We start from the raw sequence: 16,256 nt of genomic DNA, 5'->3' as shown, positions 1-16,256 counted from the left end.
TGGAAAATGTTTCAAAAACACCAGCCACCCAAGCATGTTTTAGTCTTGTAAACTATAATAAAACAATGCCAGTAAAACCAAAAGATGTTAATGCTGTTATCATTTGGTTTGACTTTAAATTAGAGTTAATGTTGCAAGTAATATGATAAAGCTCCACAGAGTCCAGCTACCTAATCCATTAGGGTCAGCTAGGCATTGATTCCCTGACAGCTCATTCAAAAATCAGGCTTGCAGTACCTGACAGATGCATCTGAAATGCTTAGGTGGGATTTAAAGGGTCCTGCAGGTGTAACAAAACTTAGTGCATTGACTGAGGCATCATATGATCTCCAGAGTGGTTACCAAGACTTAGAAACTCTGAATCTGGAAACAAGTGCCTTAAAATGTACCAATGATATTGACCAGCTGTTTTATCAAAGATGGACATGTGCTCACAACCATAGCCTAAGAAAGAAGAACAAACAAAAATGCAAATAATCCATAACAGTTGACCAGGTCTAACTCATGGTGTGATGGCAGCATGCATGAGAAAATACTATGTCTCCAACAGCCCTTTTTAAAGGGCAAGTGAATTTTTTTTACCATTTATTTTGTAATAATTACGCCCTCATCTTGCAAAATGGACTTCCTTATTCTAAAATATGTAGGTTTTACTTTAGTAACTTCATTGAACCTATAGTTGAATATAATAAACTGGATTTTAGGGAGAAAACTACTGATGTGTGAATCAACTTGATAACAGACCTACAGTACAGCATGTTTGTATATTATACCACAAGGAATTAGGGCTGAAAAAAACATTTGGAATAATTTGTGCTTCTGTAAAAATGATATGGTAAAGTGATTAATTTACACTCAACAACTGTTGACTACAGTGTCAGAGAGAGTGTGCTATAACTGAAGTGTCTAACAGGTTTTAAATGTGTTAATTCCACCAAGGAGCACTTCATTTTACTTTCTGTCCATACTTCTCAAATGCCCCTGATTTTTGCCTCATAGATTTGCCCAGTTCCTGATGGTTTGAATTTTTGGTAAATCACTAAGAATTGCAGTCAGTCAATAATACCAAACAAAGTTTCTTGCTTCCTATTATTCAGAAAATGCATGTTGATGCAACATCTGTTGTTCTGTTTAAATAAGTATCTGATGTGATCCTATGTCCTCTCACTATGTTTGGATTTGTCCAGAATTCTTAAACAAAGAAGTGAAGAGGTATGATGCTGTCTGTTCAACAGTGCTAAGTGTTTTTACAAACTTCCAAAGCTGGTAAAATACTTTACTCTCCTATTGGTTTTATGGTTTCTCTTTCTTTCTTCTTCTTTTTTTTTTCCATAATTGGTATTCTAGACAAATCCAGAATATATGATCCACACAACCATAGTTTTCTCCCTAAAAGTGATAAATCAATCAATTAGTAGCTCATGATTTATTAGTTTCACATCTGTTTTATTACGCAGTTTGTCAAGCACTATATACCCTACCGAGATTCTTACATCGTGTCATCTTACTTTTGTTACCTTCCACTTGAATTTAACTGTGCTTATTCATTGATTTATTGCCTGACTGAGAAGGTGATTGTCCTGCATTTCAGTTACTTTATAACAAAATCTGCTGCATACTACAGAAAACATGCCAACCCCACTCAAAACTGTTTCTCACCTCTGATGCATCATCAGAAAGCAGTACTGGATGACATAAAATTAAAGAGTAATTGGAGAGTTGCTCAGAATACAGTAAACCGAAATATCAGTTTATTAAATTAATAAGCATAGGTCTACTGAAGTACCTAAAGTAAAAACTCCAAAAACTATGGAGATATAATTATAACAAAAAAGTAAAAAAATGAACCCTTTGCATTTGATCTTTAATTCACAATGATCTTATGAAAAAGTTCACCATTTTCAAGAAGCAGCAACTCTAAAATAAGAATACATAGTTTGCTTGAATTAAATATATACGATATCACAAAGATGATTTCAATTTGCTGAGAACTGATGTGTTTTTCATACTGAAAAGCATGTAATTGTAAAGACACAGAATAGACAGCACTAAAGTAAAGAGGGTTAGTGGAAAGTATGAAGTAAGGAACCATGAGGGGGAGTAATCCTGAGCTTATGGCGATATTGTACATTACAGCCACTGGTATAGAAACAGATGAAAATATGAAAAGCCAATCTAGAAATTACTTTAATGAAATTACATCACCACTTAGTACCTCAGCTCATGTCTTTACAGAGTATAAAAGAGGGATCTAAATCTGTTCTGCTACATCAGCATAATGTCTTGGAGGGACAGGTATATTTTACAGATGATATTTCTGATATGGAGCAGACTCCTCATCCATATAAAACAAAGTTCATCCCTATTCATGGATAAGAAACAGAAAATTACCCCAGGACTGCACCCTGTACTACTAATGGAGAGATGCAGCTCATAAATGCTTTTTCCCATGCATGGGCCCCCTCAAATTATATATGGTGTGATCCCAGTTACTCTCATTAGGGTAATATATATTTATCAACCATAGGATGTTTAAGATCAATCTATAACCAAATGGGATAGGTTATTCAAGCAGAAAAAGGGAATTTGGCTAGGCTTAAAATGTCCTGCAAGGGCAACTAGCTAGTACTTACCTATGTACATATGAAAAGTCTCAAAGCAAAAAATGAACAAATAGACCCGCCATAGAAAATTAAACCAATCAGGTCTACCTTTTATATAATCAGTTAAGACAGTTAAAACAATTAACAATTAGTCTCTTCGACAGAGAAAGCTGACAGAAAAACAACCAACTAGACATATCACATGTATTTATATTAACCTTCGCCAGCAGCACTGATATAAGACCTTAGTTTCAAAGTACCAAATTTTAAAATAACTGGTCCCTTTCTCAGTGAAAGACTTCTTCCAGCATTGTTTGACTATGGCTATATTATCTGAACACCTGAGGTGGATCTAAAACTCTGCATCTCAGGTTCAGAATATGAATGTTTATATGCATGCATATGAGCATAATATTTCTGAAAGACATTCAGAAGGAAAATCCTCCTCTGATTGCACTGGTAGAAATGGGATGTAGCCAGGCACACAGACCATCCCAGTAATATTGATTACATTTTTTTTTGAGATGTCAACATTTCGATCAACTCAAGGGCAGTTTTTCAAAACTGAACACAAGCAAAAGGGTATAAATGAGTTAGCACGCAAATTAAAAACTCCAAAATAATTCTCTTTCTTATTTATGTCACTGTCTATGAACTTAAAGGATTATGGTTTGATATTTTTATACATCTGTTGCATTTTAATTACAGGTTTACAATATACAAGTGAACAAAATACATTTATTTTGTGGGAAGGAAATAGCTGGAGGGCTAAGTGCTCGAATATGAAATTTCTGGTACAGCATTGCCCATTGGATGCATACAGTAAGTAGTATCATAGCAAGTTTTGCTTTGACCTCTGGTCTTTCAGTAATCCACTTCAGAAGAGTGAACTGTTATACCACAAGACAAGTTACTAAAATCATTTTACGTTCCTGATAATTATACAAAAGTTGTGCTCAATATTTGCACTTTTTGACTGTCACGTATTATGAGTTACAGCACGCTTTTTAGTTTTAAAACCTCTTTCTACAACATATAGCATACTTCCCAGTATTATTTTTAAACACAAACTGATGACTGGTACCAACAGTGTAGCCATACATACGCATTACTCTCAACTGAATTTTTAGTGTGCTTCTCTCTCTGAAGCATCATGGCTTTCTGAGGCCAGAATATTCCTACAATTCAGTCTAAAGCGTAACACATTGCTCTACACAGCAACTTACTTAGAAATAAGAATACTCCTCTGAAAACAGCAGTAGTTGTTGGGGACCACCAGCTGACAACTGCATATACACGTATTTAGCACACTGAGCAACATTTGAAGAAATGAGGACTTTTTTTACTGCAAAGGAGGTTGAGTGGGCATCAATACGGGATTGTGAATGCCAAATGAACTTTTCTTGCAACACTCCTGACTGGTAGTGTTCGTCTGTACACTACACAAGTATTAAAACATCACTGCACCTGATTCCACTGTGTTTGGTGCTTCGCTTGAACACTTGTCATACATTTTGCTTAGTTGTCACATGTAACCTTCTTTTTGTTTAAAGAAGGTTGAAAATTATGATAATATCCATTCTGTATGCATTCAAGTACTAGCCGCTAACATTTCGACAACATTCTGATAATTCCTGGGACTTTTCTTCGTAAACATGCAGTTGCATTTTCACAGTTTGGATGGCTAAAAACAGTGAAAGCAGAAACACTAAGTAAAGTGGCTGATCGCACTTTAAGATTCATAAAAACAACGTGCGGCATCCTAGTATTACTAACGAAATTGTAACCTAACGGGGCCGACAGGACAGGCTGCGTTTTAAGTCCGCCTGAAAGTTGACGGGCAGCCAAAGGACTCCACAAAACTGTAATACTTGGAGCACAGTAGCGTCTAATGTTACCATGGGGAAGGTCTCACACTCTTCCCCAAGAACGCCACCATTCGCGTGCTCGCTCGCGACAGCGCGCGAACGTCACGCTATCAACTCAATGTAAGTATTCTATGGTGGAGCTTGTCAGCGTGAACGAGCAGCGCATGAGCTTTCCGCACGGGTGCGCGCAAACTCACATGCACAGCCCATGCTAGGGACTGCAGTTACGGATCATGGCTTCTCCGGTACCCGGGATTATTATCATCGCTGCATCTGTCAGTAGAAAAGAGTTCTAGAAACTGAGAAATCATGGCGGAGAGGTAGTGTAAATTAAACATTTATATTTTGCTTAATATCGGAATGTGCTGGCGATTTTACTGCGGTGGAAAGACCAGACCTGGAAGGTCTGAATGTTGCAGGGAAGCATTTTGTTGCTGTGCTGTACCAATCCTTCCTAGCTGTTAATGCTCCTTAGCAGTGGCTAGGTAGCTACAGACAGAAGTTGCTGTCGCTATTTCTGGATACCGTTGTACCTGAGTGTGCGTTGAATGTATAGCGGGTGTTTGGGTCTGGATGTGCTTTTTCAAGAATGGGCATGGTTCTAATTATTAAAGGCTAGGACGTGCCATCTGTCTGCTGTATCAGTTTGCTCTAAATTCCTTCTGATCGAAGCATGTAATTGATTCTCTTGCAGCAGTGAAGGTGTTGCTGCCTTCTGTGAGGCAATTAACCTACAAAACAAATTAGTTGATTAAAATGGTTGATGTTGTCATGTTGCTGCTATACCCAGCAGATGCACGTCACCTGTTCAGTAACCGGTGGGAGGCTCGTATGTGCGAAGGACACGATGAGAACCTACATGAATGGCTCGCCTTGGGCGCTGGCAGGTAGAGGGGCGCGAGCCTGGAGGGTGTGTCTGTGTGTATTGGGGCGCGAGACAGCAGCGGTCACCAGTACCGCCCTGATAACGCTGGAGGTACGACTCCTAGCCTTTTCTGCAAGAGTATTTGTGCACCTGCCATGTAATTCAACAGCAAAACAACCCTCTGTAGAGACCTGTCCTGTTAGCATAACGATGCTAATGAGTATGCCTTTTGAACAGCGCCACACTATACTTCCAGTATTGTGTGTGTGTGTTTATATATATGTTTGTGTGTGTGTATGTATATGTGTATGGTTACCTGCGGACTGAACATTGGAATTTTTATATCAACAAAACTGAACGTTAAAAACTGTATTTCCTTTTCTCATAGAAAAGCAGTACTGATACCGTTGCATTTGCTGGTTCTGTCACTTACAGGGACTGATACATCCTGGACAGCGTGGGCTGCTCTGTGTTTGTAAGGAACATCATTGCATTTCTTAGAGAGTTAACATAATAATGTATATACCATACCTGGTAGTTGTTGAGTAGTAGATGCAGTACTGTGTTATGTCAAGAAAAGAGATGCTGAAAGGCCTTCTACCTTCCTGTTACATCAGTGCTTTTTTTGTAAGATTGTCAGTGAGGTGGGTGAGGATCTGCCACACAAATAGTAAGAGCCATGTGGATAATTATTTGCACATTATTCTGTTATACAGCCTGCATATCTGTCCACCTTTATATATTATTAATTTATGATTTTTTTTTTGGGGGGGGGGCACTGTTTGTCTTGTCTTTACACACACACCACTCTGCAGCAACTTAACATATCTTTTACCTGTGTGCAGTGGTTTTCCTGTTGCACTCAACACATAGAGGATACATAACTAGTAAATCGCTGGTTGGCTGAAACTTTGCATAGTAACTTTGTTCCTGTAGAAAATGTACATTAACAATAGCTGGACAGGAGTGTGTGTAAAGAGATGAAACCAACTTTGCTGTGTATGGTAAACTTACTGAGTAGCAGTAGAGCAGGCCTTCGTATAGTACATTCAGCACTGTACTTAGAAAACAATTTTTTAATTTTAGCTATAAAGAGGACAGCAGAGTTCTGTTGTACATTGTCACTTAAATAGCTACAGAAAGCCTGTGATGTTTACAACCTAATTACTAATACACAGACATCCAACACTAACAACAGATGGATAACGTCATACTGCACAGCATTCTCATTGTTAACTGTGGTAAGTAACTTCACTGATAGTGAGGCAATCCATTGCATTTGTATATAGCAAAATTATCCTAGGATGAGTTGTGTCCTACTTCAATGAAGATTCTGCTACATCCATTGCTAATGTGACAGCAAAGTACTCTTACTTTGCCATTGAGTGTAGGTTTTCTCTGTTCCACATTGCAGTGACTTCACCTGTGCATATTGTTCTTTTCCATATAGATTTTCCTTTACAGTTACACGTAACAAACCTGAGGGATGGGATGCCTTTGCAAAATGATGCTTATGTTTTTCTTTAAGTAATCTAATATGATATTAATGGTAAACTTTCTCTTGCATTCATAGAAGACCTGACACATTAATAGTTGTAGAGAAGCTGTCATTAATTACAGTGTTGTCATATTTATACTGTTTACATACCTTCTCCTAACAGCACTAGTACAAAATTCTTATGGTCAGACCTAGAACAGGCATGTGACATTAATGCCAGGCAGAGAGTGGATATTGTTTGGTATGTATTTTTCAGCATGAGTGCTGAGTTATCCCTGTAAGAGCATTAACGTAAATGTCTTTGAGTGTTAACTTTACCCCTTACTGTTGCATGCAGGGATGACCAGAATCTGTCTGAGACGATGATTACCTGGTGCAACCAAGAGACTGAGTTCTGAAGGAAAGGTTGGTGTGGAATTGAGCTACTGCTGGACAGTGCTTTCTTCCTGGAGAGAAGTTGTATGAACCTTCTACAGTGAGGCAAAGATAGCTCTGGGAAGAATGATAATACAAGACTAGAAACAGCTCTCATTGTTTCATAAATTAAAAGGCAAACATTATGACAGTTGGCAAGATAAATAAGTTCTTTCCTGTTGTGCAGGGTTGATTCCCAAAGCCTCCATTTGCCTACTTTGTGATACAAAGCAAGTCAGTTAACCAAATAGTGTTTATGAAAAGGCAAACTTGTATCTAGTGGGCTTCCCCGATAACCAAAAACAAAAGCCTCATCCGTGGCTATCATAATAGCATCCTTCGATAATTTTTGCCACTAAGGGAACCCTAGATAGCAAGCTAAATGGTGTTGAAGATAGGAGATGGCAATCATAGAGTAGTGGAGAGTAAGTTGGAAGCATTTATAGCATAAAGGTAATGAAAAAAGTAGTAAATATACTAGGGTGACATCACATAGCATCCTTACTCTGTGTCCATTGCAGACCTTTCCCAGTAGTGGTTGTTTTTGTGGCAAAATGTTTTCTTGTGCATAGACAATACGTCTGGATTCTATGCAAGCTTATTCTGTCCCTTAAGTAGAGATGTTTCTAAAGTGAATTAGTAGCATGCAGATTAGGTGTAATCCCATAGAAAGGTTATACATCTATTACACACGTATGTGTGTGTGTGTGTCTATATATATATATGTATATATATACATATATATATACATATATATATATTTATATACACACACAGTCATACACATATATTTATTATTACAGTGGCTTTGTTTTCTATTGAAAAAACACAAAAACTATTGATCCTATATCCTAGACAGTAATGGTAGACTTGTTTCAATTTCTTAGCCAGGTGAACCCACCAAAACCAGATTTGCCTCTTTCACGGGCAGCCTAGAACAACAAGGAAGCTAAATGATTTTTGTCAGGGTTGCACATTATATATAAATAGGATCTAGAAAGCTATAATGATTCAAACCCAGATAATCACAATCGTTAGCCAACACATTAACACATAATGTGATAAAATTAGATAACCATTGGCAGAATATGTGCAGATCAATGCTACACTTGGTACCTTTCAAAGGAAATGTTGTGACTGATAGGATATTTTGTATCTTTTCTTCCAAGCATTAGTGTGTTATGTTTCATTGATTAAGCATTTTGATTCATAACCCCCACCTCATCAGTTGATCTTGTATGTGTAGCTTCCTGGCAAATTCAATACAATGTTTCATGACACAAGTCAGTGTGAGCTAGTATGGACCTTTATTCATTTATCTTCAGAATCTGCTTATCCATGCAGAGAGCAGGAACCTGTCCCAGAAAGCAACAGTTATAAGAAATGGAACTGGCCTTGGATGGGACAACACTCCATTGCCATACATGCAGGACAGTTTTCATTTGTACTCATGCAAGGGAAAGTTCCCCATACATCATTGGTAAATTTTAAGAAGGTTTAGTTTTTCTTTTACTTTGTAGAGTAGCCTACTCATTTGTACACTACTGAATTAGAAAGAAAATCAATTAATCAGTTCAGCAATAATTCTGGTAATTCAACAGCCATGGAAAGCACTTTAAAGGTTCTAAGCAGTATTCTATAAATATCAGAAATTAAAAATATAAATATTTTTTTAGGGCTCCTTGATGAAGCAAAACACTAAAACTACAAGAAATTGCATCCTTTCTGCAGTTTCCATTTTAGGTAGAAATCCAATCATGATGTAACTTTATATGTATTATATTTACAAAATGAAATGAATCGAATAAGCAGGAAAAGCTGTCGTGTGTATGCATGCATGTGTATACATGTGTGTGTGTGTGTGTGATATATGTGTACTTGATATTTTTTTATATATATATATATATGTGTGTGTGTGTGTATGTAGAATTTATTTATTAAACTTACGACTTATCAATTTAAGCAATACTGCAAGTAAATTTAATTGATTTTGTAAACAAATCTGATATGACAAAAATGTCTTTCTCACAAACTTGAACATGTTTCCCCAAATCACAAAACAGGAACTTGGGAGAACGGGCTCTATTATGAATGCTGCAGGAGGACAAGTACATTTTTGGAAAAGCTTACTGGTTGACTAAATGAGTTTTAGTCTTATTTTCGGATGATCATATTTTGTTTAACATTATGTACTGGATGTACACACACACACACACACACACACACACACACACGCACATTTATATATAGTTGCAGTCAAGATGGTCAAATAACATGTCATTGTGTCCTGTTCCATTGATCACAGTTTGACGCGTCCTTATCTGTTGTCTGGAAGTAGTGTTTTCAGACTCCCCCATTAGCCACATGATAGTACCCATTTCAGAATCTCAGTGTCAGTATCCATGTTTCATTCTTGATAGAAATGCTGTGTGTCATATATACATACATACATACATACACAAGCATATATGTGCTCACATATTCATATATATGTATATATACATATGTATGTATATGTGTGTATGTATGTATATATATATATATATATATATATATATATATATATATATATGAATAACATGTTTTGTATGTACATATATATGTACAGATAGTCACACATGTCCACACACCTGTAGTTATGTAAATAAATGATAGGTACACAGATACTCACTCAGATAAATACATACTTCTTAAACTTATAAATATAGATTTACTATCACAAACACGAACATTCAGAATGCCAGGTTGAGTAACACTGTAGGGAAAATGCCATACTTGCATTGCCAAAGACTTACAATCTTGCCAAATTCCTGAAACTATCTGCTGTTCTGGACCCAGTAAAAAGAGCTAACATAGGTACTGAATGGGGCAAGGTCTGACAGTTAGGTGTTGTCAGTTTTCAGCATTGTGAATTACAATTTTACAGTGTTTTCCATACATTATTGCTGGAATCAAAGTTCTAATAGTCAGATTTCTAATAGTAAACCAAATATGTGTGTGTGTGTTATGTGTTTATAGTGTACATAAGCACACACACGCAAACATATATGTGTATGTACGTGTGCATATATATGTATAAATCTATTTAAAATCTGTACTGTCGCACATATATATAAAATGTATGTGTATATATGTGTATGTATGGTAATGTGAAAAGAGAGAGTAAGGAATGTGTTTTGAATCTTGGAATTTAGAAATAAAATTCTGGGAACAAACCTTTGATGCCAGAAATAACTCTTGATGACTATTCTGCCTCGGGGACTCCCCCTCACATATCCTTTCCATCCAAGTTACATTTTATTCTTATCCAACAACTTATGTGTAAGAATAATCAGGCGATAATTTTGTAAATGTCGTCTCAGAAACTCAGAATTACATGCTTTGGGATTCTGACATTTAAGCAAATGGATGTATGTCTGTATAAACATAATGTATGTGTATTTAACACATGCACACTGTCTGTACTGCAGTTTCACACAGAACAACTGCCAGCATGTTCAAACTGCTGATTTTCAATCAGGTGTGATGGCAGTTTTCCAGGTTCGATAACTTTAGTAACATATATATATATATATATATATATATAAAATATCTACAGATACGTGTGTGTGTGTGTATGTATGTGCATATATAGCATAACTTGTAGATGTATATTTACATTTGTTTACTTATATTATTTCATTGTTTCCAAATCATAGAAACAGTGCGTCACAAATACTCAAAAGATTTGTCAAAGGATGTAAACTGCAGAGTAAAATATTTCACTAAAATAACATTGTAGCCCACATTAAAGCATAACATGTAGATGGGAATAATAATTACACTACTTTTCTTATAAGTTTTTGGCACACTTACAAACAGATTGGGATCTTTAGTAGGAAGTTATGAGTGGTGAAAGTCAAATTCAGTTTTCTAAATAAGGTTACATAGAAATACCAAGGGATTGCTTACATCTAATGAGTACATTCATCTATTTCAATAAAAGCATTGATGGCATACATTGTAACACTCAATAAATGATAAACTAGAAGCATAACCTCAAATTAAAGGTCTTCAAACTGCATTTATAAAAATAAAGGGTTATTAGCATAGAGAAGAAAAATTAAGACTTAATCATCAGACTAAAGCCTTTTTTAACACAGCCCACAGGATGTACAACTGACCAGCTGTTTCTCAGTACAGGCTGACCTAAGAGGGCAGATTCCCAGAGTTAGATTGCTATACTTTCCCAGCATTTTTAATCCCTGATACAGCTGGCCACAACAGAACATGGCTATTCTCGCAGTCCATTACCTATAGCTGACTGATTCGTATGATCTGCAAATTGTACATTTAGCACTGGACAGGAGAATGCTACAATAACAAATGTGTCTGTGTATATAGCTAAACCAAAGCTACACACAGTCTTGTCCCATCATATTGTTAGCAACCATGAAAATGGCCTTCTCTTAGTACTGGTTCCCTCTGCTGCACCAGTATAAATCATGTTCATGTATAGTGATGTGACATATGGGTAACTGACCTGTTTTGATTAGTATAGAACTGTCATGTAAACAGACAGTATTGGGAGAGCTTGATGTCTGGATTGTACTGTAGCAGTCGTTATCCATGTGTCTCTTTAAGAGAGGTGGGGCAGATGGTTACATGAAAAGTTAAGTTCTGTTTTTACCTACTAGTGTCCTGCCATATTAACAACAATGTGAGAGTTAAGTACTATAGCTGGCTGTAACTAGTTATGTCCCATGCAAAGGTGGTGGCGTGTAATGCCAGTGGGACAGTTGCTTATCTGAAGCACACTGTAACTCTTTTGCCCACTCTGGATATGCTACACTACAACAGTGAGACAGACTGGTAGCTGACCAGTACCACTACATCTACTTTTGCCCATTACTGACCTGCCTGACACATTAACACTGTGAGGAAGGAAGTTACCTGTGTTACAGTGTAACTGTTCATGCCCAGCACAGACCAAGAGCATTAAACATAGTTTGCCAACAGGACTTTCTAGCACCTACTACAGCTATGACACAGTAACAGAAAACAGATGTAATAGTTTCTAATTCACAGTGGGCTTCTGTATTCCTCAGCTTAGCAGCACAGTGATCATATGCATTTCAAGAGAATAACTCAGTGGGTTCATCAGCAAAGTAAACCACAGAGGGACCAATAACTTTGTTAGGGACAGGTGACCAGACACTGTTAACTATACTGTCTGATTAGATGGTCACATTGGAAAAGAGCTGTGTTCAATTATTTTTCATGTCACATGAGAAGTTAGAGCTGCAACTACTTCATGTTTTGTATAAAGTAGGAACACATGAGTTGGTATGGATTCAGAAGTGTTATACTTCCAACATGATGCATACATAAAGAGTAGGAGCACAGCATAGAATGAGGTGCAGTACTCTTTATCTGTGATGGATATGAGTACAGTACTCCTTATCTGTGATGGATATGAGTACAGTACTCCTTATCTGTGATAAGTACAAGTACAATACTCCTTATATGTGATAAGTATGAGAACAATACTCCTTATTTGTGATAAGTAAGAGTACAGTACTCCTTATATGTGATAAGTAGGAATGCAATACTCCTTATTTGTGATAAGTACGAGTACAATACTCCTTATCTGTGATAAGTACAAGTACAATGCTCCTTACTTGTTATAAGTACGAGTACAATACTCCTTTTTTGTGATACGTATGAGTACAATACTCCTTTTTTGTGATAAGTACAAGTACAATACTCCTTATATGTGATAAGTACAAGTACAATACTCCTTACCTGTGATAAGTATGAGTATAATACTCCTTATTTGTGATAAGTATAATACTTCTTATTTGTGATAAGTATGAGTATATTACACCTTATCTGTGATAAGTGCACGTACAATGCTCCTTACTTGTTATAATTACAAGTACAATAAACGTTATCTGTGATAGGTATGAGTACAGTGCTCTTTACTTGTGATAAGTATGAGTACAATACTCCTTATATGTGATAAGTATGAGTGCAATACTCTTTATCTGTGATAGGTATTATTTTAAATAAGTACCATATTTCATCAACATTTCATTTTGGTGCTTGTTTATTGTTAGCCTTAGTTTCCACAATGTAACTAATATTTTAACAGGACTGCAACACGTGTCTCTATGAATATTATCTTAGCTGTTGTTATCACATGCAGGTATGACACACACTGGTGTGGTATGTCTTACAAACCTGACTCACTGCAGTAGTGCAGTAAATGGGTTTCTCTTGCACAGCATTTAACTTTTTGTTATCTATATGGATTTGGTTCACAAAAAGTAATGCAAAATATGTCTGTGTCTTTGTATAGACCATAACATTTGTGTAGTGTGGAACTGGCACAGTGATGCAGGTAGTATACTCCAGTATCTCCTTTTGCAGTACTCCTAGTGCTACACATTGTATAAACATTGGGTAGGTGACGTAATGGGGAGCATGGGTATATCACTTTACAGTAAGCCCCCTGCTGAACCCTGTGCAGACCTGGCATGATGAGTGTAGCAGGACACACAGACATCTCATTGTCTGTTGCCTTAACTGCTGCTTCCAGTAGACCTGACAGGTTGAATGCAGTGAGTCTCACAACTGTATTGTCATCAAGTAGTATTACTTTGAGAGTAATGAGAGACATGGGCTGTAAAGTACTCAGTGCTACTGCACCCTTTCATGCTGGCAGTCGAGCAGTTGTGGCACACAGGCACATTTATTCACAAAGTATCCTAACAGCTGTTCTGTGCAAAGCCTTGTACACTGAGCTCACCGAAAAAGTGCTCTTGCCTTGAATAACGTGATGTTATATCCGCCGCCTACCTGACATATTTTCAGTAGTCAAATTATCAAGATGCTTGGCTCAGTACTGTTTTGTTAAACTCAGCACATATTTGGCACATTAGTGGTACTATCATGACTCTTTCTTCAGATTCCTCTGCACCTTGTATTAATGTGCTGTGTTATTACAAATGGGGGGAGTGTGAGTCTTTCCACATGATTTGTCCCACTGTAACTATATAGATGTGACATCAGCAGTGGTATGGTGGCAATGTCCCTCCATGCATTATCTTCCCTGGCACACTTCATCTACCCCAGATGCATATCACTGTTGGGCTGAAGGTTATTTGTTTAAATGGTTCTGTTATACATGCTGTACAGATGAGAAACAACAGTGGGGTAAAGACTGTAGTCCCTCAGGTCCCATAAAATACTGTTTCTAAACAATACTTTATGTTACTGTATTTGAGTTGGAGCCTTCTACAAAAGCACTACACGTCTACTCTCATGTGTTGAATAGATGGTAGGGGAATACCAACAGCTTCAATATATTATTACACAAAAACATGCTGAAATGCACATTGGGTGTTCACAGCAAACATCCACATGGTTTGGTTGAGCATTTTGATATGTTTCATTACCACTCATGACTGATACAACTGGAAATCAGTTTAGTGAATCAAAAACTGTAAGTAACAGCATTGGATTCTGAGTAAATTGAATGTCCAGCAGCTGTCCTTCAGCATATGTTTAAGTGTTTTAGAAACATTATGTTGAACACATGGGCAGATATATATATATATATATATATATATATATATATATATATATATATATATATATATACAGTTATGAGTAGTGATGTGTGATAGATGATAGTTTAGTCATCTAAATGTGCCTTTAACGATTAACATTCAGATTGCAGTAGTATGATTTGGTGTTAAAATAGTTCATTATACATGGTTCAGTAACGTGCGTTTTGCAGCTTGCTCCAGATGAAATGACCAGCAACTGCTGTATGCCCGGCTTTATACACTGACCGTATAAAGTATAGTCTGTAGCTATATGTCTCTCTCTCTCTCTATATATATATATATATATATATATATATATATATATCCTATTTAATATTTATTACTTGACAAAATGGATTATTTATCTAAATGTGAAAAACATCTATAATGCCTTTACTTATAGTTTATACATTTGGTCGTAAAGACATTACTGACAGTCATATTTTGGCTTCTCTTTTGTGCATTTAAAGAGTGTTAAAAAACTTTTTGTCTGCTTTATATGTTTGTGATAAATGTCTACTAGGGATAAATTAGACCATTTCATGATTACAAGTCTGTTATAGACTTGATCGTCTGTAAGGGCATGATAAAATTAGAATTTAAATATACCTTGTTCGCAAATAATGAGAGGCACTGAGCATGTTGGGAAGAAGAACAAACATCTTTGGTAGATTTTCATTGTTGTCAGGTGCAGAAACACCTATTTTTAGTAGTGATGACACTTCAGTGTCTGTCTCATTGCGTTTGTATTGATCACAGTTTAGTGTGTGCACTCCTGGAATGCAAATGGTTTTCACTGTAGCTTACCTCTTTGGCTTTTCCTCTTATGTAAACTGAATGTTTGCTAAAAGTGGATACCTAGTATTCTGCTAGAGCAATACACAGATTTTCATGTGTGCAACGATTCCAAAGCAACTGATAAAGTAACCAGTGCATTAACAAGAGTGTTAGTCCAACTTAGATAAATTTCAGTGAAAGTCACTTTCATTAAAATAGATAGGAAAATACCTTTACTTTAGCCTGTCATTTGGACCGAACTGTTTCATTTTGTCTGCTACTGAAACACGGTGATTATCAAATAATTTTGTAAAGCATTTGTTTTTGGAATTGTGTGGTGTGGGAAAATTCAACTTTGTTAAGCACCTTATTAAGGTAAGAAAATGCATCCAACTTTCAGTGTACCTCACCACTCTGTTTTTCTTTTAGCAAAGTGTATTGTTTGCTAAAATTGGATATCTAATGTTCTACAAGAGCAGCTTGCAGGTAAACAGGTGAATGATTGTGAAGCAAGAATGATGCTTGACAAAGTTTTGTTATGTCCCTTTCAGCACTGTTAAGGTGTAGTCTTCTGCTAGAGCATGATAGTAGCTACCACACAACAGCATCTGAGACATTTTTAAGGCTTTAAAGGCTTTG

The 16,256-nt window shown here is 36.5% G+C and overlaps 1 protein-coding gene across 1 annotated transcript in view; it reads left to right on the top strand.

Moving 5' to 3' along the window:
• Positions 1–4,681: 4,681 nt before the first annotated feature.
• The window catches only part of ARHGAP39 (Rho GTPase activating protein 39), a 2,618,385-nt gene continuing 2,606,810 nt past the window's right edge, over positions 4,682–16,256 (top strand). Inside the window, exon 1 of the mRNA XM_044067324.1 lies at positions 4,682–4,791. Within this exon, the coding sequence (XP_043923259.1) occupies positions 4,781–4,791 (11 nt within the window). The 5' untranslated portion in view covers positions 4,682–4,780. The remainder of the gene's footprint in view (positions 4,792–16,256) is intronic.

Source organism: Protopterus annectens, chromosome 3.part1 (genome assembly GCF_019279795.1).
Source record: "Protopterus annectens isolate FY-2018-M chromosome 3.part1, PAN1.0, whole genome shotgun sequence".
Lineage (NCBI taxonomy): Eukaryota > Metazoa > Chordata > Ceratodontiformes > Protopteridae > Protopterus > Protopterus annectens.
This window is presented reverse-complemented; position numbering and strand designations above follow the sequence as displayed.